Below are 23449 nucleotides of genomic sequence, written 5' to 3' on the forward strand. Positions count from 1 at the left end.
TTGATAAACAGCCACTCAAAAGTTGAATGGTTGATAAACAGCCTTAATAGTAAAATGTTTGTTTGGTAAACAGCCACTCAAAAGCAGTTATAAATGTGAAGCTTAAGTTCTCTACGAGCAAAATGTTAATGTGAAGTTACAAGTCATCTATGATCTATGGGAAACATAGTACATTAAAAATGTTTGAAATAATCATGACCCAAATTCTTCAGCACTCACCAAAACTGAACACAACTTTGAATAACTACTTACAAAAACCAACACCAAAAGCGAGTGACTTTTAAAATTATTATAAGTTTAGTTGTTTTTTTTTTCACACAAGATATACAAATGTTGTAAAAGTGGTAAAAAGAAATATTTTTAAAAATAAATACAGTACAAAGTAGAGGATAACAGACAACATCTAAGGAAGTTGAAGTTTTCTTAGCTTTACCACAAGCATTTTCTTTATAATATCACAACTTTTTTCCATCTAACAAAACTTCTGCCATTACTACATCACTTTATAAGTCTCAAACTATTTTTTGCATATCTACTTTGAAGAAAAAAAAACATGACACTAAAATAACTATGTCCTGTGATAAACAATGTGTCACAAATTTACATGAAGACAGTCTCGGGTGTAGAAAGCTGTAGACTGTACACTAATGGCACACTAGCAACACTAGTTGTACAAATAAATACAACAACAATTGTATGTATAGCATTCATAAATTAAATATTTTCAATTTTTTTTTATCCTATGCCCAGCAGAAGTGTAAATATAGAATTTCAATATAGAAAAATTATTTTGTCAGGTACAAGTATTAATAAAAAAACCACACACACACAATCAAAAACAAAAGAACTGCAATCAACAATTAGCTTATCAATAAAAACATATATTCAAAAGCTTATATTAGTTTCGTTAATATCATTGTTGTTTGTATAAACCCAACTATGGGAAACCGGGAAATATCAAAATTTTAAAAGCTGATTATATCAATTTCAATATCTGTTTAAAATTAATCATGAACCTTAAAAATGTGGTTTCATTCAAACAAAAACAACAACCTATTTTCCTTTATTATTACATGTCATAATGTTTTAGTTAACAGAAATGCTGACTCAGAATAAAACAAGCGACAGAAAAATCAAAAAGATTTAAAAATTTGAAGGCAAACTATTCTCTGTGGTTATTATGACTTCTTGAGCTCATCTGTAAAACATCCACATTTCATCTAAGCCAGGGGTCTCCAAACTTTTCAGTCCGAGGGCCGCATTAACTATCAAATTTCAGTTTGGAAGCCAGTTTCTTCCAGGCATGTCTTTGATTTTTCTGGGCAAAGATCCTCAGCCATCACCAACAAACGTTTTTTTCTGTGCACAAAAAGATCTCCGCGGGCCGGATGAGAGCACATTGCGGGCCGCAGTTTGGAGACCCCTGATCTAAGCTAAGCCCTAACTCATAGCCCCACCCCCCTCCACCACAACTTATTGTTCTGCAAAAATGTTTCCATCCACACAAAGCCTAAAAAAGACATTATTTACAACTCATTTTCTGAATGTAGCAAGGTAAAAAAACAAAAAAGACTTGTTAAAAAAACCTGTAGGAAACCATAACCTGCTTTAAAAATGTAGGCAATTAAAACATTGTTCATGTTCATCTTTCAACAAATGTAAGAAAAATGAATTATCAATATCAGCAAATAATTGCACAGTCAAATAAAAATAGCCAATACAATTGAGTATGTGTTTTAAAAATAAACTTGAAAAAAAAAGATCATTCACATGATTGAAGAAAAAAATGTTCAATCACTAACACTGTCACAGATATGAAATTTTGTCAATAAAAATAGTGAACAAGAGTTACTTAGTTGAGTAGCTTCCCATCTTTGGGTGAAAATAATAACTCTTTACACATGAAACGTTTGTATAGGAGATTCTGTTTAAAGTATAGGTGCATTAAGATATTAATTAAGTCAATACGTAAAATTGTGAAAATGTTTTTTAAAAAAAAGAACTATTAATTTTAAAAGTACTTCAGACAAAAATTCAGGAAAAAATTCATTTAGCTTATGTGATCTTGTGAAAAAAATGTAAGCAAAAAACCAAAATGTCAAATCATACTGTACAGTTAATAAAACAAAATTGTGCAAATATAAAAAAAACCACTAGTGTTAGATATTAGCAATGCTGTTATGGATTCATTCAAACTCCATACACTAAAATCTACGGCTAATAATACATAGAACAGAATCACTTGCATCAATGCATTCTTTGAATTTAAACAAATACATTATCCATAAAAAAATATTTTAAAAACGTACTTTCCACACCAGATGTTGAGTCATAATGAAATGAAAAATAAAGTTTGAATTGATATGGTTATGATGCTATGGCTAATAGAAAAAAGCATTATATTTAGATCACATTTTCTAGTTTAAAATTTAAATTAAACCTTTTAAAAATTGTGCATATGACTTGCATTTCACAACAATTGTTGAAGTTATATAGCATTTAAACATAACTCTAACAAACATTATAATGGAAGGCATTCTTAACATTTTTTTTTGTTCTAGCATTTACAGAAGATATTAGAAGATCTTGCACTAGTATAAAATATACTACAGAAATTAAACAAACAGTAAAAAAACTGGGAGGAGAAGGCTTTAAAAAATCACAATAGGGGAATTCAATGAGGATATGATAAAATTATCTTTTCAAATATTGTTTGTAAATATCAGCTTTCTTTTAAAGTATAAAAATGTCTAGAAATAAGTTTCTGTATTATTGTATAGATAAAGCACCTGTGAGAAAAATATCCAAAAATATTTGTATGATAAGATGATCTGGAACTAAATGTACGTTGTGTCTGCTCGCCTGTCTGGTTTTCTCGAATACATCTCCACATCATCACTGTGATGAGGGGAGTAATGCTCCTCCCCATCCGTGTCCTCCGGGGTTGTCAAAATGTCTTCCCCGTGGGCCCTCTTGAGCTCATTTTTCAAGACGATCTCATTGGTGATGTAAGCCTCTCTGTGGATCTGTTCCTTCAGCAGGACTGGTACATCTGGGATCAGCCAGGACATCAGACTTGTGATCACCACAACCACATTCTATCAAATCAGAAAAAAGTAGGTCAAAATATGGAACAAAGACAAATTAATTAAGACAATTATTACCAAATACATTTTAAAATATATTTCTAGTAATTAACTTAAATTTTTGAAGATTAAACTGGACAAAAAAATGTGTATTTCAAACAAATAAAATGTAACTGAAATAAATTAATTTCTAGGTCTAGGATAAATTTTAGCATTGATTTAACTAAAGTTAAATACCTCTGTGTAATAAATGTATTAAAAAATAAGAATAAGCCAAACCTCAAAGACAACAACAAAAGCAAGCCTTGCTGCTAAAACATGCCAGAAGACAGTAGACCTGCGATATTCTGTATCCTCCCACGGAGGATTACGGAAGTCTTTAAATCTATCGAATACATTATTTACAATAATAAATACATAGAAATAAAATAACTTACTTAGTGAACACCTGGATGTGAAGTAAAAACAAAATATTCTCTTTCTGACGGCTTTCATACTAGATATTCATTGTAGTTGATTCTTTTTATTTTGTATATTACTTTCACCAATTTATATTTTGTCATCATAAAACATTAAAATATTAGCTGTGTTCAGTTAAACTGTTACTAAAATATCTAAATAATAAAATAATAGTAATACAATTTCTCTATTTTGTGACCTCATCACAAAACAAAACTACAGCTTTATTTCTGGTCAGGAAATCATTTTAATCATTTCAATAGTAAGAAAAATTCAACGCCAATAGCAACACATTATTTGACATAGTGAAAACGTACTGACTGTCAAAACAATAAAACCTGGTGATTTAATAATGTGAGACTTTGGTTGTCACACAAAAAATGTCACAAAATGTTAGGAAATCTAGTTTTTATAGGACCAGCGTGTCATGGCATAGAACCAACTCTAAGTACCTGCAAATGTTCACGACTCCATGAGTCAAATCCTTTGGTCTATCCTCCACAGCAAAGTCTGAGGTGTTAAAATATGCCATGGTGAAGTTGACATAGCCACTCAAAGTTCCATCTTCACTGTAGCGTGACGTGTAGACCAGGCGCGGGATAAACTCAGATGTCAGCGCTATGATAAAGGCCTACAGATCCAGTAATACAAAACTGTTTATAGGTCTGTATTTACTGTTTGAATATCTCACCATGAAATACTTTTTAAACTTAACAATTAACAGAGTCGTTCATAAATCTGTATTCACTGTCTGCAATGTTTCCACAATGATACTTAATAAAAAATCCTTAGTTCTGGTTAAAACATCATAAATAAAGTTACAAGTAGCTTTTGGATAAATTACTGTAAAAAAAAAAGCATCCCAGTTACAAGTAGCTTTTAGATAAATTACTGTAAAAAAAGTATCCAAGTTAAACTTACATTTGAGATAATAGCAATCCTGGAGATACCATAGAGAACACTGTACCATATACCTATTAGAAGAAAACAATTTTAACAATCATTTAAATACAATAAATTAAGTTATTTTTCAAACTCATTATATTTAATTATCCATCTTTAAATACTCTAATAATAAAATTTATAGACTTAAGGTCCTTAAATAAAACAATTTCTGCTATGAATATAATTTATTAAAGCAGAATCCATGAACAAGGGGCTAAGAAAAACATGTCTTACCAATATTAGCAGACTTTTCAGCTAGGGGCCGCCTCAAGTGTGTAGTGAACTTGTTGGCATCTACCCTGATCTCAATTATGTTGTTGATTAGGGCAAACAGGGGAGCCAGTGGGAAGGCAGCACAGAATATTGTCAGGAACCCAAACTGTAGGGCTGAGAGAAGAAATATCACATTGTGACACACTTGCTGATGTTTTTAAAAACATATTTTACTAAAACACACATTACGTACAATATTAACAATATATTTTCAATGATAAAACTGTAGCTTAATCAACTTAATGATTATTTGATTAGTTAACCTAGAAATACAAACTCTACTTGCCCATTTCCAGATACTCATAGAAGAGTGACATGGACTCAGCAGGGGCCAAGATGTAGTCTTTCTCCCAGGCTGTTTTGGCCAGCTTTTGTTCTCTGGTTTCTTTTGACAGTTTCCTCTTGATCAGATTTATTACCTTCCTGAAATGTTTCAATGTTAGACAAAGAAAAATTTTTTAGTCAACAAATTAAAGCTGCCCATCATTAAAATTATTTTAGAACCACCCAGCCCCCCCCCCCCCCCCCCCCCCCCAAACCCACATTAGGCAGATCATCACAGAAATCCAAACCACTAGATCTATTATCAAAACATCACGTACATCCAGCAATAATTTTTCTTAACATTTTTTTTTCCAGATTGAGTTTTTTGAAACAAGTTGCACATCATTAAAACAGAACCACCTCCCCATAAATGAACATTAAAATATTAAGAAGATAATGTGTGCCTTTTATGGTTTCTAGGCAAACAAATTCTACAAGAATTCATGTGGTTACAACTAGAGATTTCTCAACAGACAAACATATGATACAGCTATAAAACTTACGGGACAACAATTTCTATCAAGTTGTTTTGGATAAGTTGTTTTCCCACCATGATGATGGCCAGTTGTATACAAAGCTCAATCAGACAGCCACCAGCCTCACACTTGAAACAAGATTGTTACAAGGTTTTGATAATTAAATGTATCTCTCAGTGGTAATTACTTCTTGTATAATACTAAGGCCTAAAAAGTTTTTTATCATAAATCTATTAATTTTTAACATCACTAATAATCTCCGCTTAGCTAATTTACCTCTTCCTGCCGACCTCCAAATATTGTCCTATATTTTCCTGGTCTGCCGACAAATCTATGTTAAAAAGATAAATAAGTTTAGTACTACAAATAGGAACAAAACATTACATAAAAATACTTTTCAGATTGATTTATATGGAATCTGGAAAGCTCCTAAGACAATCCTGATTCAAGTAAAATATCACTTTTGTTTAACATAATTCAGAAACTCATTTCATCCTAATTTCTTATCTAAATTTAAATGTTACTATTAGAGTCTTAAAAAGTGAATGTAATATCTTCACTTACTGTCCTTTGAAAAAGGCAATGTAAAAGATGGAGCAAAAGTAGTTAACAAACTGCAGGGCAAACAGCTTGATGGTGATGCTGTTGTCATATTCACTCTGAGTCCTCAGGCATTCCCAGTCTGTTAGCCAGAAGGCCAAGTAGCCATAAACCTTAAGGAAGAGAAAGTCAATCAATAGCTCAATGCTGGTCTAGTCTATGATCATGTGTTTTTATGTAAACAAGGGAAATTAGTTGTCATTTAACATTGAGAGAAATGAAGAAGACCTAAGTAATGAGGGCAGTTAAGGGTCACTTACCAAATTAAGAATAATGATGGCAAAATTAATGAGGGCTGATAGTGGTCACTTACCAAATTGAGAATAATGATAATGGCCAAATTAATGAGGGCAGCTGTTACAGTTGTCACCAAACTGGCATTCTCATAAATGAGGCCAGCAGTTGATTTAACAACAGTGGAGTTGCTTGAGACTTGCTTGGGCAGCAGTTGTAGAGCAGCTAGCATTGACACCCTGTAGGCTATAACACCAATCACAGCAGTCACAGCAACAGCAGCCTGTACATGAGATAATAAAATATAATGTTTGTTATCACAGAAGTTTTACAGTAGACAACATCTGTCTCAACATGGGAAATAAAACACAATTTTTGTAATCACAGAAATTTTACAGAACTAGACAACAGCAGCCTGCACATGAGATAATAAAATATCATTTTTGTTATCACAGAAAAGTTATAGTACACTAAACAACAGCAGCCTCAACATGGGAAACAATCCACAATTTATATAATCACAGTAATTTTACAGTAGACATCTGTCTCAAAATGGGAAATAAACAACAATTTTTGCAATCACAGAAAATTTACAGAACTCTAGACAACAGCAGCCTCAAAATGGGAAATAGAACACCCATTTGATAATTTAATCTTGATGTATACTCTATTAAAATTACAAATGTGTAAGAAAAGTTAAAGATATTTAATTGATTCCGTTGATAGTGTATTAAATCTTAAAAGCATATAACTGAACAATATTTAAAAATTCTAAAAAATTAAAATCTTACCAAAATTAAATATGAGAAAAGTAAAAATCTTACCAAAAACAACATAATTGAATATGAGGTCAAGAAAATGGGAAAACGTCTGCGCCAGAAAGGAAGGTGAGGCTCTTTGATCTGCAGAATCAAAACAAAATTCGAATTAAATAAAGAAATAAAAATTAAGATAAATAAGTGATGTAGTGAGTCAATTGAAAAAATAGTCTACTGACCCCAGTGATAGGATTAATCTTCATGGCGCTCCAGTTCTCAAGTTTGGAGAGGTATTCAGGCCTGGGGGGTTCCTGGCGAGAGAGAGCACACATCAGGTCATGAGGTACAAGCAACATTGTACAGGCTAATATACTTCATTCATTTAACTATTACAACAACTATAAGAGTTCATATTTGTAAATGATATACATAAGTTATTTTTAAATCTTTCTCTGTTATAAATGTGTATTTATAAGTTGTATTTTATATGTACATTTAGAACAACACACAAAGTAAATGTAGAAATATCAACAATGTGAAGTGAATCAAATGTTACTAAATCTAACATTACAATAAGTAGAAGAATACATTATTCACTAATGTTGTGAATCAAATGTTACTAAATCTAACATTACAATAAGTTGTAGCCTACATTATTAACTAAAAGTAAAAACTGTGACAACTGAGAAGGGGTTAATACATTAAAGAAAAATATAATAATGGTGATGGGGTAAAACATTTAGATTTGTAAAATTGATGTTGGTGAGGGTTAAATTAAATGATAATAAAAAACTAAATAATGGTGAACAAGAAAAAGTTCAAAGTAATACAATAACAGAAAGTATCTAAATATGAAAAAGTTTATTCCAGCAATTCATCATGTGGGACACTGAATGTAGAATCCTTCAATTTGTGTTTCCTTGATTTTTTTTTATTGATAACAATCAGCTTGATCTTGCTGCATCAATTGTCTTGTCAAAAATCTTGCCATTACAGCTATTACTGTGACATCATGTTTGGCAATATCAGTCTAAAATATACTTGTAACATTTTGTCCATTCAGTATTAACTTTTCAAAAACAACAAACTTTAGATGATGCTCCACTATTTTTGGTAGTCCACATTCATACAGACCCATGCAGTAGAACATTTTGAGGCCATAAATCCAAGGCTTAGAGTAAGTAAAATGTTGTAGACTCTAGATTATAATCCAACAGTGAAGTTGGTACAAATCAAATGTGTATTGTCCACATATAGTTCCATGCAGTATAAAATCCTGGGAATGGTCCAAACTCCATGGCTAACAGCAAGTGAACTAAAAACTGTGCTTAAACATCAAATCATAGTCCAGTTTACTTACATAGTCATGTTAGCCACAACAGTTGAGGAGGTATCTGTTAATGGACATGGTCAGAGATCAAAAAGTTTTTAGTCATGTGACACATCTATTTATTTTCACAAGATTCCAAAAGTTTGCACTTGTTTGGGGTTTCATTTTCAGTACAAATTTTCTACTGTTTTTAGATCATTATTGAGAATTCACTATTTAATATTCGTAAGATTTGTTTTAAATTCTAGCAAACATAAATTCAAAGTTTGCATACATTGTCCAACTTACATAATAAAAAAAACACAAGGATAGCACAAAAACAATAACACAAAAATAGTTTTAAAAAAATAATAAAACTATGACAAATATAAATAAAGTAAACTATAATCAAATTCAAATATAAACACAAGGTAAACTAAAATGATAAACAAATGTAACAGAATCCTGTTAAAATTAGATGATCTACATTTGTTTAACATCATCAAACATAACTAATGTATTTGAATACAATGAACAGTGTCAAATGCATTACAATAATTTGATGACCCATTGACACAAATATGTATTTATCACTTAGCGTTGATATGAAATTTTATACTGCAGTAAAGAAAACAACAAGGAACTCACCTCTTCTTGTACAAATGTAGTTAGGTCCCATTTGTACTGGATGGTTGCTTCCTTTCTCTTCCAAAACTCCAAAAATAAAGTACCTACAATTTGTAATCAGTTTTAAAAATCTTAAATAAGGTACCCAAATGTGGTACAATCAGTTACAACATCTTGGTGAATATAGCATTTGTTTTATTGTAAAGCTTTTGTTATATCAGTGATTATATGGATGTTTGTTGGCAGTAAGACAATTTTGGCCAGCAAAAAGAAAACAAAATACTTATAACAACATTAACTGAACACCAAAATGGTAGCTGAATTGAAAACTATTGGTAAATATAAAAACCTGTTTGTGAAATACTGGGTTAAATGCCTTCATACATGGTCATAGTAGGGAAAACTTCATCTTCACAAGATATAACATGCACTCCATTGTTCCAAGCTTAATTAATTTAAAAAGATTTTAGTAATAAAACTCTGGTTCTACTGACCCCAAAGTGACATGAAAATGGCAAAGAACACAGTGGCTCCATTGTCAAATATCCTGCTGGCCCTCGCATGAGAACAGGCATCACTGAGCTTCCAGTAGGGGCAGCGAGCATCACACAGGGGGCACATGGTTATGTTGTTGGAGGTATCACACAGCTCCTTGCTGAAAACATAAGGGGCTCAGGTGTAAACAGGAATAGTGGAATCAATTTACCTTCATACTTTGGTTTAGTACATTATTAACTCTAGCTAAATTATATATATACGAGCCGGCCCGCGGCATAACATACGCCGCTATTTAGTTGTTGTTTTTTCTACTTTTCAGCAATTCATAATTTGTGAATTCGACAGTACCAACGCTGCCACTGAAAATATTTCTTTAAAACACTATAAGTAGCTTGTTAAGGACCATAACCCCCCCCCTTCCTCCCCCCCCCCCCCCACGTTTAAAATCGTTTCAAACTAAATTATCTGCCCCTAATAGTCGTCACTAAACCCGGCTCTGCTTATAAACATTTAGAGTGAACACAGCTCACTAAGACCATGTAGGGGTGGGGTGGTAGGGAGCGCGTTTACAGCTTGTTTTCTAGCGTCTCCCAGAAGAGAATTATATATATATATATATATATATATATATATATATATATATATATATATATATATATATATATATATATATATGAATTTATCATGTTATATTAATGAAATATATAAATAATGAACTATGTACTAAATTACCTTGCTACATTGGTATACATAATGGCAAGCCCATATATGAACACTGCCAGTCCTACCACAGTGGCAGGGACCAGCATGGTGGTGTAGAAGCCAAGCCAAGCAAAGTATAAGGCAATTTTCTCACCAAAGTACAGCCTGCGACACAGAGATGAAAAGTTAAATTTTTAATTCTTTGGGGAAAGATATAAACCTTTAACTCTTGTAAAAAAAAAACCACTATTATCTATTGTAAAAAAAAATAAACTATATGCTTCAAGTATAACCCTTAAAGCTCGCCAAGCTACAATCGTGGCTTTGCTGCTACATAACTTATAACGCATAAGACCACCTGGTGCGCGCTTTAAGGAATAACCATGCAACCATAGTTTACTAAAATTTTAGTTTATCTAAATGTATCATTTAATCAACTTTTACTAAAATTCAAATATCTAATTAATGTATGATCAGACCAATTACCTGATGTAATCTACAGGCTGAAACTTCAAACAGTTTTTCCAATTAGCCCAGTGGTCAAACAAAACCTTGCGTGGATTATCTGCTGAGCCTGCCTTCCAGTGGCCCTAGAGTGTAAGAACAAAATTTGCTAGAATATGTTTACAACTAGTTGGCATGATTCAGTGGGACATTAGTGTATCATGGGCTTCTGGCTTTATAAGAGCTTGTTTATCACACAAGGATAAAATGATACTGATTGTACATTGGAAACAAATTAATTTGTAAAAATAATAAATAGCTGTTGTAAAAAACTAAAATTTTTAATCAATTACAATAGTGACAATTGATTCCTTCAGTATGAACAAGTAGAGGGGATGGAAGCAGGCCTTACAGAAATAGCAATGTAAACAGAAAGTGATATTTCAACGCCAAGGGTAGACAAAAGTACAGAATATAGTCCAAGTAAAGACAGAACAGTTTAAACCAACGGGATTAGAACTATACTTCCTTCAGTATGACCATTTGTGTTTATCTAAAAGTAGAAGACTTCACTCACCTCATGCAATGGATAGGCAGCTGTGTAGTAGCCATCTGCTATCATTTTTTTGACACCTGGAGAAACATAAAAATGTGGATTTTTATACAGAAATAATATAAAAAAAACTCTTCTGTAATTTTGTAGCTGTTTGGGTTCAATGGCTCAGCATAACATTCCATTATGACATTTGATTATACAGTAGAAGGATTTTTTAAACTGCTTGTGTTTAAGATATCAACTTATAACATTGTGAATTGTTTTTTCTATGCTCTCAAATATATCTTTATACAGCTAGTACAAGAGACAGACATTTTTTTAACAAATTGCACGTCAAACAAAGAATAAAATCGGTACCACCATCATCACCAGTCATAACACCATGTTCTGCACATTAATGCATTCTAATGTGTTTATCGCTGCAGTATGTTTAAAAACAAAAGGCTAGTAATATTCATCGTCCAACCACATGTATGTTCATCTAGTCAATAAATTATAGACTACTATTTAAATAACTATAAAGAAAAGAGTGGGTCACTTAAGTATCTATTGGATACCTTTACTAATGTTAAGGAAGACACCCACGCTTTTCTTTATAGTTATTTAAATAGTAGTCTATAATTTATTTTCTACTTTTTAGTGCATTGTTACATAAAAGCTTGTTATTAAAACGTTTTTTATGAATTTTTTTTTCAGTACTTTACATGTTTTATTTACAATAGAGTTACATGACTAAAAACCATTGCGCGCCTACTGAACATCACGTTCAGTAGGCGCGCAATGGTTTTTGAACGCAGCCATTACGTGATGGCGCAGCTATTGAAGGTGATGACGCGTGTGGTGTGGTTGGCTAGACATGCCTACTAATTCGGTCCAAATTTTAATTAATTAATAAAAAATTAATTAGGCATCCAATTAAGTCAAATTTAGTTTCAGATTGCATTGTCTTCATGTCTTGACCCACGTGCCAACTGTGAATCGTGTCGGTCAAGTAGAAGTTTCCGAATTTTCACTCCTGCGTTTCTATCTAGACAGACTGACGACAGAGGAAGTGAGTTAAATAAAAGCTTGTAATAAAAGTGGGATGCTCCTGCAATACAAATACAAATGTTTACCTACCAAAGGCAAAGTTTTCCGTTTTACTGTCAGTAAAGGACTTCCTCCTCAAAATATAATCCACAATCCAGCTCCTGACTGAGTTACTGAAGTACTTGTTTTTATCCAAGTCAAACCTGTTTAGATTACAGCAGTATTACAAATGAGACGTGATATGGAACTATTTTAAGGTATCTAGATCTAATGTAAGTACTCTAAATATAAAAAAAATTCATAAAAAACGTTTTAATAACAAGCTTTTATGTAATGATGCGCTAAAAAGTAGAAAATAAATTATAGACTACTATTTAAATAATTATAAAGAAAAGCATGGGTCACTTTAGTATCTATTGGATACCTTTACTAATGTTAAGGAAGACACCCACGCTTTTCTTTATAGTTATTTAAATAGTAGTCTATAATTTATTTTCTACTTTTTAGTGCATCATTACATAAAAGCTTGTTATTAAAACGTTTTTTATGAATTTTTTTTTCAGTACTTTACATGTTTTATTTACAATAGAGTTACATGACTAAAAACCATTGCGTGCCTACTGAACATCACGTTCAGTAGGCGCGCAATGGTTTTTGAACGCAGCCATTACGTGATGGCGCAGCTATTGAAGGTGATGACGCGTGTGGTGTGGTTGGCTAGACATGCCTACTAATTCGGTCCAAATCTTAATTAATTAATAAAAAAATAATTAGGCATCCAATTAAGTCAAATTTAGTTTCAGATTGCATTGTCTTCATGTCTTGACCCACGTGCCAACTGTGAATCGTATCGGTCAAGTAGAACTGTCCGAATTTTCACTCCTGCGTTTCCGTCTAGACAGACTGACGACAGACTGATGACAGACTGACGAGGAAGTGAGTTAAATAAAAGCTTGTAATAAATAGGGAAATGCATAGAATTTTTTTTTGTTTTCAATTTAATAAACCATTTGTCTATATTAGTTATACAATTTATATTTGCTGTAATGAACTCACTTGTGTTGAATATGAACATTTTGCGCACACGATTATGTTAAGCTACTTACAAATATTCCCTACTGGCAGAATAGGAGCAGGTGTAGGTGCTAATGAACCCACTTAAGTTGAATATGAACATTTTGCGTACATGTTTATGTTAAGCAACTTACAAATATTCCCTACTGGCAGAATAGGAGCAGGTGTAGGTGCTAATGAACTCACTTGTGTTAAATATGAACATTTTGCGTACATGTTTATGTTAAGCAACTTACAAATATTCCCTACTGGCAGAATAGGAGCAGGTGTAGGTGCTAATGAACCCACTTAAGTTGAATATGAACATTTTGCGTACATGTTTATGTTAAGCTACTTACAAAAATTCCCTACTGGCAGAATACGAGCATATGTAGGTGCTAATGAACTCACTTGTGTTGAATATGAATATTTTGCGTACACGTTTTTGTTAAGCTACTTACAAATATTCCCTACTGGCAGAATAGGAGCAGGTGTAGGTGCTAATGAACTCACTTGTGTTGAATATGAACATTTTGCGTACACATTTATGTTAAGCTACTTACAAATATTCCCTACTGGCAGAATAGGAGCAGGTGTAGGTGCGTGGCAGTGGAGGCAAAACTTTCTCGTTGTAGTGGAACGGAACAAAAAACTTCCTGACAAGCCTGACTGTTGTGTCCCACAACTTGGTACCCACAGTAGGGGTGGGGGCCTGCATACAGGGAGAAATGGTATTTACAACACAGTGCTTCAATAAACAGAAGGGAAATAATGGCTCATGCTGGCAATTCACCAGTGTTTCATCATATAACAAAATAGGCATTTCAAAACAGAAACTTCTAATTCATACTCATTTGTTTTAAAAGACTTATCTACACTAGCATTTAATACCTTTATAATTAGCTTTTCAAATAAATTGAATGCATTTTTTAAGGAAGGAATGATAATGTAAATAATGTAATGAAATCCATTAATACAATTTTAAGCTCTGTTAATGATAATGACATGCATAGGAATTGGGAGAGGGGATTGGACGGAAGCTCTATCAACACATGGTAACACAGATTTTAGCATAGTTCACTGGCTAGCTATTACAATAAATACTCTTTAATATTAAATTTTAGCAATTTTCATTAAAATATTCCATTAAAATACACTGTCTTTTAGTGTTAAAACAGTTCATATTAAAAAGTTAAAACTATTTCAAAACTATTGTTGTTTTGATTTTGCAAATAAAACAAAGCTGTAAACTAATTTGAATCTACTTTTAAAGAATATTATTTTAAAAGAATTATAAGTGAGAATTTTTATAGTATACATTTCACAGATTACGTAGAAAATATTTTTAAAATTTCAATTTATAGTATTATGATGTTAGTGTGTTAAAGATATACTCAAGCAAATGGAAATGTGAGCTAACCTCCCAATGGCTTTCTTTAATGTGCTGTTCAGCAAGTGCCTGGATAAATACACAGTGATCCATAACAAATCATAAACAAACAGCTAAACATTCATACAAAACAATAAGCTAAACAGTTGTAGAAATTATAGACAATTAGCTAAACAGTATAGAGATCATAAACAACTAGCTGAACAGTCATAGAAATCATAAACATTGAGCTGCTCAGTCATATAAATCATAGACAATGAGCTAAACAGTCAAATAAATCATAAACATTGAGCTGCTCAGTCATATAAATCATAGACAATGAGCTAAACAGTCATAAAAATCATAAACATTCAGGTAAACAGTCATAGAAATCATAAACATTGAGCTGCTCAGTGGTACTCGTCATAAACACACTCTGAGATCTAACAAGTGATAACTAGCTAGTGAAACATAACAAATCATAAAAAACTAACTAAACGGTTAAACATAGATCATAAACAATGAAACAGTGATACAGTCACAAAAACATCACAAGTTTCATACATACCAAATCTGTAAAAGATAGTGAAATACTACACAACAAATGAAAACAATGAATCTAACCACTAAACATAACACGCCAAAATTATGAACATTCAGTGAAACATATCACTAGCTAACACAGCGCTAAAGATAACCTACAGATCCAAACCATAAACCATTGAAAAAGCTTAAGTCAAACAGGAAATAACATTAACACCTAGGGAACCAAAATTTTAATGATCTCATTAATCTGACCAACTAACACCTAAAATACTAAGGAGAATAATCTGTAACCAAAACATGCGAATAGGAAATCCAAAGTAAGGCAAGCAGTACTAATTTGTAGCACATAATGTTTCTCACCTCCCTCATTGGCATGCGCAGTTTGAGAATATCTGCATATCTCGTCAAGACATTGAATGGGGCATGAACCTTCAAAAAATGGACATCGTTGCCTCTCTGTTAAGCGAAAAATACAATTTGTAAGCAATGTTATACAGTTTTTTATATGTATTTATGTGCAGCAATTTACACTATAAGCGAAAAAAATAATTTATTAAAAAAAGATTTTAAATGGTTTATTAGCACTCAGCATATGAAAAGAGCATTCAACACTGTTCCCAACTGACTTCACTTCTCCTGACTCAACATACTTCAACCTGTTAGAACTTGGTAGACTCATGGACATCCTAGACCCCTGAGTTTAAAAACTCCTTGACTACACACCCAGCTCTTGAACCTCTACCATAGACAGACGGACTCACCAAATCATATTCCAACTCCAGACCCTCCAGCTTCAAATTCTTCTCAAAGGCTAGCCTGGCATCTTTGGCCCTTTCAGTTTTCTTGTTGACCTGTGTGCTCCAGGCCAGGATGAAATCAATCCTCCGCACCCCATCATCAAAGAACATATTCCTCACCTACAGCAGCCAGAAACAAAGCCATGGTATGAACATACCAGTATTCTCAGCGGGCAAATAAACAGGCTACACAATTCAAATCCTGTTTATCTACAAACATCAACTTTTTAAACAAGATTCTTTAAAAACTAGTTTAAAGGTAAATTGCACTTTGTCCAATATTAAATTCATATTTAAAATAGAATATATAAAATATAATGCATGGAGTTTAAAAAAGTGTGTGACTAAATTGATATAAGTGTGTAACCAAACTTAAATAAGCATGTTACGAGATATAAATAGTGTGTGACCTTTGGTGTGCCTTTAGTCTTGTCCACAGTTTGACCATCAGCATCCCCCTCATCATGTTTTGGTTCATACGCATCATTTCCTACAATTACACATTTTTTATAATTCACATTTTTTAATTTTTTGCTAAAAGTCACAGAAAGATTGTCGAAAAACAAAAACAATACAAAATTCTGTACACATCAGGTCAAACAAACAAAAATATGATAAAACAACTTTAAAATAAAATCAATATCTTGTTCATTGTTTTCTGAGTATTTCCATACTGTACACATATATTATTAAATAAGATAGACCGAAGATATTAGAACAGGGAGAATTGATAAACATTGCTGTTTATGTTTGTAATGATTAATGCTTGAAAAACTTACACTAAAAACTAAAGTAAAAAATGTGTTAGTGAGAATCTGGATTATATATGTATATTGCCCTGCTGCAGAATGTACACATTTTACAATCAGGTGCACATATTCACAATTAAAATATTGTCCCCAATATTTGCTCTATTAGATTTTTATCTTCTCTGACTTGTTATAATTTTTTTACAGAGTGCTGTCCCTTGTGGGCTAATACAAATAGTTCTCTGACAATATCTATCTTCCATGCAGTTCAAGTTTACTTGTAGATTATCTACCCTTACCAACCCACACACTTTTTTCACCATGAACATTGAACTCAGTGGGAACAAAAAAAACCCACATGTACACTTTCAGGGGTTCTAAAACTCTGAGACAAGCTTGGTGCAACAGTACCTAAAACTTGGCAAACTGTTAGCTGTATAGAAAAAAAGGATGGGCACTAATCCAGCACCATGGGTAGAGAACATTCTTTCTTTAAAGATATCATGGACCACTGCATGCAATCTATATTAGAGGTTTAACTGTATTGTGCAGTCTAGTTTTTTTTCCTGTTATCTTGAGCACAACTTTTGTGTGAGGAATTCCAGACAAAACCCATCAGAGCAGAAAAGATTTGAATATTAAGACGTGGGTTATACACACTGACATAGAAAAAAGTTTCTTTAAAAGACTTGGATTATAGACTTTACCATATCAGAAAGTTTCTTTAAAAGACTTGGGTTATACACACTGACATGGAAGAAAGTTTCTTTAAAACTTTCTCATGTGATCATCAGCTTTTTCTCATGTGATCATCAGCTTTCTCATGTGATCATCAACTTTCTCATGTGATCATCAGCTTTCTCATGTGATCATCAGCTTTTTCATGTGATCATCAACTTTCTCATGTGATCATCAACTTTCTCATGTGATCATCAACTTTCTCATATCAGCTTTCTCAGTCCATCTAGTGTCTGTAGTTATATGTTGTATGGTGTAGGCTCGAGGCAAGTTTAACATCAGAGGTATTTATAAGTTAATGACAAACATTCTGACTCATACTTTGTAAAACAAAAGAATTGATAGTATATAATAGTAAGTTATATATTATATGGTAAAAAAAAAGTCCTTGTATTCTAAAGTAAGATGTATGACTACTATGTGACCAGTAGCCCTATACTTGTAAACACATTATTTACCATTGAAGTCATCTGTCATGCTGAAGGGACCATCAATTAACATGAATTTAAAAAACACAGAAACATAGCCATGGATGGAATGTTTGATAAATTGAGTGTTGTACTAGCATTTTTTAAAATAGTTTTTTTTTTTTAACTTTGCATTTCTAGAGGAACAAAATGGCCCTTAAAAGAAGAACAAAAGTATTAAGTTTTTTGTCAAGTTTGAGTAAATTTCCTGCTAAACTTTTAGTCAGGCTTAGCAGGCTCTGATTTAACCAGTGTATGTATAGGCAATGTTAATGGATTACAAGTACAAAAGTACTATCCAGGGTGACTCCGCAGAGAATTGTGAAAGATTACAAGCTACAAATGGCTCTTATAACACTGAATACTTCAGACTATGGGTGCTATAAGTAGGTTATGCCAAGCAGGCTCAATATTAACTATCTCTCAGCATGTATTTAATTTAGCACTGTATCATTGTATTTGTATGCTTAAATGGGATAGGATGCAAGGATATAAAGTACAATACAGTGGTCAAATAAGATAAATGTCAAGGAAAAGTGGAAAAGTTTATGGGAAGTAAAAAAAAAGCTCTTCTAATGTAGATAATAAATGCTATAACATATATGTATATATATGGTAGCGGTATAGGCTCCCCATTAAATAGTTTTCTACCATTTTAAAGTGCTGTCTCGTGCTAGACCTATATGTACTTGCAATATTTTAACAATCAGTGGTAACATTTTAATATTGAACCATGGTTAAAACTTTTCAAAACTTACTTGAGTGCAATGCATTCCCCATTATGGCAAAAACTTTAACGGATTATGTCAAGTATCCAAATAGGATTAAATGGATTTCATGAACAATTGTGTCATTGAGGAAGAAATAAAACTGTTCTCTTTCTGTTATATCTTAATTCTATTAAACTATTGTCAGTCAACAAAATAATCCATCATTTAATTTTAATTCATGGAAAAAGTGACTTAATTGTACAGGCATGGTACACTCCCAATATAGGCTGGGTATATTATCAGGGGCTAATGTTATTGAAAGAAAAACTATCCTACTCTATTGGACTGCTACTATATTTATAATCAATACATCTTCATCACATCAAGAGAGATTAACTCAGAACTGACTATCAATTTAAGCATTTACTTGACATCGCATGATGTTGTCTATAATCCAACAGAAGTATCATGTCAAGCTTTCATACCAAAGTTTCTAGTACCTACTTATTAACTTAAGTATCACAAGTAACACCACTTTTTTGCACTCTTCCTAGTCTAGTATCTTTACCTACACTCAAGTGAGCAAACACATAGCCTACTATATAATGACCTCTTAAATATATCAAAGAGATTTCCTATTATGTACTTAAATACTACACTAACACACAAATCCTCCACTTGGTTAACAAAAACAACTGTAATCCATGCTGTATAAAGTATTTCCTACTCCATGAAGCACATTCTAAATTGTAGTGTGTTGCTAGTATGGGAAAATAGGTCAGTATGTGACTTCCTTTTTATTTTACCTGTGTTTTCTAAAGGTGGGGGTGGGGTGGTGAACAAACCTCAGCATTCAGATACAATGGAAGCAAAGGGTGCAGTAGTAATATATAAGCTTAAAATGGAAGGGGGAAAATCTATCCATATTAGATGTTCAAATGGTGGAAACTATAGTTTTAATCAGGACTTTCTAATAGGCCAATAGGGTGGCTATATTTATCCTTATTACATTTTTCTAACCCAAAGTTTTAATAAGTGAACTTGCACATACAGAATATAAGGTTACAAAACAGGAGAGTAATATCAAAAGCTATCATCAAGTAGCAGAAATTATTCCAATGGGAATTCCTTACCCTGCATGTTGTTACTTGCTACAGGCTATAAATGTATAGAAAAAATATTACAGATCAGGTGTAATGGCTTACTTTCAAATATCATGGTGCTTACTTAGATGCCATATCTTACGTCATGTGCTAACTTAGGTGCCATATCTTACATCATGGTGCAAACTTAGGTGCCATATCTTACATCATGGTGCTAACTTAGATGCCATATCTTACATCATGTGCTTACTTAGATGCCATATCTTACATCATGGTGCTAACTTAGGTGCCATATCTTACATCATGGTGCTTACTTAGATGTCATATCTTACATCATGTGCTTACTTAGATGCCATATATTACATCATGGTGCTTACTTAGGTGCTTATGTAGATGCCATATCTTACATCATGTGATTACTTAGATGCCATATCTTACATCATGTGATTACTTAGATGCCATATCTTACATCATGGTGCTAACTTAGATGGCATATATTACATCATGGTGCTTACTTAGATGCTTAATTAGATGCCATATCTTACATCATGGTGCTAACTTAGGTGCCATATCTTACATCATGGTGCTAACTTAGGTGCCATATCTTACATCATGGTGCTAACTTAGATGCCATATCTTACATCTTGGTGCTAACTTAGGTGCCATATCTTACATCATGGTGCTAACTTAGGTGCCATATCTTACATCTTGGTGCTAACTTAGATGCCATATCTTACATCTTGGTGCTAACTTAGGTGCCATATCTTACATCATGGTGCTAACTTAGGTGCCATATCTTACATGGTGCTAACTTAGGTGCCATATCTTACATCATGGTGCTAACTTAGGTGCCATATCTTACATGGTGCTAACTTAGGTGCCATATCTTACATCATGGTGCTAACTTAGGTGCCATATCTTACATCATGGTGCTAACTTAGGTGCCATATCTTACATCATGTGCTTACTTAGATGCCATATCTTACATCATGGTGCTAACTTAGGTGCCATATCTTACATCATGGTGCTAACTTAGATGCCATATCTTACATCATGTGCTTACTTAGATGCCATATCTTACATCATGGTGCTAACTTAGGTGCCATATCTTACATCATGGTGCTTACTTAGATGTCATATCTTACATCATGTGCTTACTTAGATGCCATATCTTACATCATGGTGCTAACTTAGGTGCCATATCTTACATCATGGTGCTAACTTAGATGCCATATCTTACGTCATGTGCTAACTTAGATGCCATATCTTACATTATGGTGCTAACTTAGATGCCATATCTTACATCATGTGCTTACTTAGATGCCATATATTACATCATGGTGCTAACTTAGATGCCATATCTTACGTCATGTGCTAACTTAGATGCCATATCTTACATCATGGTGCTTACTTAGATGCCATATCTTACATCATGGTGCTTACTTAGGTGCTTACGTAGATGCCATATCTTACATCATGTGATTACTTAGATGCCATATCTTACATTATGGTGCTAACTTAGATGCCATATATAACATCATGGTGCTTACTTAGATGTCATATCTTACATCATGTGCTTACTTAGATGCCATATCTTACGTCATGTGCTAACTTAGATGCTTAATTAGATGCCATATCTTACATCATGGTGCTAACGTAGATGCCATATCTTACATCATGGTGCTAACTTAGATGCCATATCTTACATCTTGGTGCTAACTTAGGTGCCATATCTTACATCATGGTGCTAACTTAGGTGCCATATCTTACATCATGGTGCTAACTTAGGTGCCATATCTTACATGGTGCTAACTTAGGTGCCATATCTTACATCATGGTGCTAACTTAGGTGCCATATCTTACATTATGGTGCTAACTTAGGTGCCATATCTTACATCATGGTGCTAACTTAGATGCCATATCTTACATCTTGGTGCTAACTTAGGTGCCATATCTTACATCATGGTGCTAACTTAGATGCCATATCTTACATCTTGGTGGTAACTTAGATGCCATATCTTACATCTTGGTGCTAACTTAGATGCCATATCTTACATCATGGTGCTAAATTAGGTGCCATATCTTACATCATGTGCTAACTTAGGTGCCATATCTTACATCATGGTGCTAACTTAGATGCCATATCTTACATCATGGTGCTAACTCAGATGCCATATCTTACATCATGTGCTTACTTTGATGCCATATCTTACTTCATGGTGCTTACTTAGATGCCATATCTTACATGATGTGCTTACTTAGATGCCATATCTTACAGTGATGTAAAAATGTCACAGATCAACCTCCTATAATATGATGTCATGGCTTACTTTCAAATATCATGGTGCTTACTTAGATGCCAAATCTTACAATGATGTAGACATGTCAGTTGCCAAATCTCATAAATGTTACAGTATAACTTTGTAAATCTCATTATATTGTCCGATGTAATTTTTCAACAAGCTGAAAGAAGCTACTATGCAATTTTACTTTAGATAGATGTAACATAATATTCATCACTTGTAAACATTTTATCTGACAAACTGCTGCTTAACAGTTTTAAGTCTGTTAATGGTCTATTCATCTTGGTTGCTGAAGCAGTTGATCAATATATCATGTTTCCCAGATTATGTGTTCACCAATAGAATGACATAAACAATGAGATAACCTCATGATATAAATGTGCAGATGCACTTATCAAAGTGTTGTAACACCCTTGTGGTAAGGGTAAACATGTGCTGTGACAATGAAAGAACCGCATGATATAAATAATAAGAAGGTGAAATAAAAAAGAGCTAACACAGATGTGCCTGAGCAAGCAGACAGCTGACGGAATACATTGACATTTGTCAGATAGCTAGTCAAATTGTATTTAGCTGCTCAAACAACTAAAAAAACTGGCATCAAATTAGGGTTTTATGACTAGTAACTGTGGTTGCTAATTTGTTACTAAACTGACATGACAAAAACTGGGTTTACTTCTGGTTTTTATTTTTATTTTTTAATTTAATATTAATTTAATAGTTCTTGACTTCAGTAGGATGAATTCCTAAAATTTTTTAATTGTCTGAGTTCTTTCACTTTTTTTTTTTAAGGTTTAGTGGACTGTTTAACTGGTGAAACATAAAGAGTGCAGGACAAATGCAAAAGGATGTCAAGTTCTTAAATGGGTTCACAGCCGGTATCACATTAACAACAAGAAAACGTTTGACTAGTGAAGAAACAACCATGTTTATATGCTTACCTCCATCATCAGCATGCAGCATGCTAATTTTGATGTCTTCGTCTCCTCTAGACATCTTTTATGTCTAATTTCTCAACCTTGATGAAAACATGTAACATAAGTTATGATTAGTTTTTCAATTGGTACAAAAAGTCAAAAAATATTTTTTTCACATTGCTTACCCCTAATTAAATGTAGCAACTGTGTAATGACACAATTTAGGTGCAATACCTAGGACAGTAGTATTGGTCAGCTTGAATCAAATCAGAGACAAGTCAAGTAAGAGGAACATGGGTAGTTGGTGAGCTAATAGGATGTATGGATAATACTAGGATGTATAGATACATTTAGTAGAGAGATTTAGTGTTAGTGTA

General features: G+C 33.0%; 1 protein-coding gene across 1 annotated transcript; it reads right to left on the reverse strand.

Annotated features, from left to right (window-relative positions):
• Positions 1-2365: 2365 nt before the first annotated feature.
• LOC131928089 (anoctamin-1) lies at positions 2366-23449 on the reverse strand. The gene is made up of 24 exons (XM_059284005.1): positions 23097-23449; positions 16496-16575; positions 16050-16205; positions 15649-15744; positions 14794-14832; positions 13937-14085; positions 12411-12523; positions 11313-11368; positions 10778-10881; positions 10322-10456; positions 9586-9746; positions 9113-9195; positions 7395-7466; positions 7222-7299; positions 6477-6680; positions 6128-6276; positions 5840-5894; positions 5591-5691; positions 5050-5186; positions 4725-4877; positions 4467-4519; positions 3998-4176; positions 3366-3471; positions 2366-3098 (listed from the first exon to the last, which is right to left on the reverse strand). Exons 1-24 carry the CDS (start codon positions 23149-23151, stop codon positions 2838-2840), a joined length of 2775 nt encoding a protein of 924 aa, XP_059139988.1. The 5' UTR covers positions 23152-23449; the 3' UTR covers positions 2366-2837.

Source organism: Physella acuta, unplaced genomic scaffold (genome assembly GCF_028476545.2).
Source record: "Physella acuta isolate Inbredline_101_S28 unplaced genomic scaffold, ASM2847654v3 ptg001462l, whole genome shotgun sequence".
Classification (NCBI taxonomy): domain Eukaryota; kingdom Metazoa; phylum Mollusca; class Gastropoda; family Physidae; genus Physella; species Physella acuta.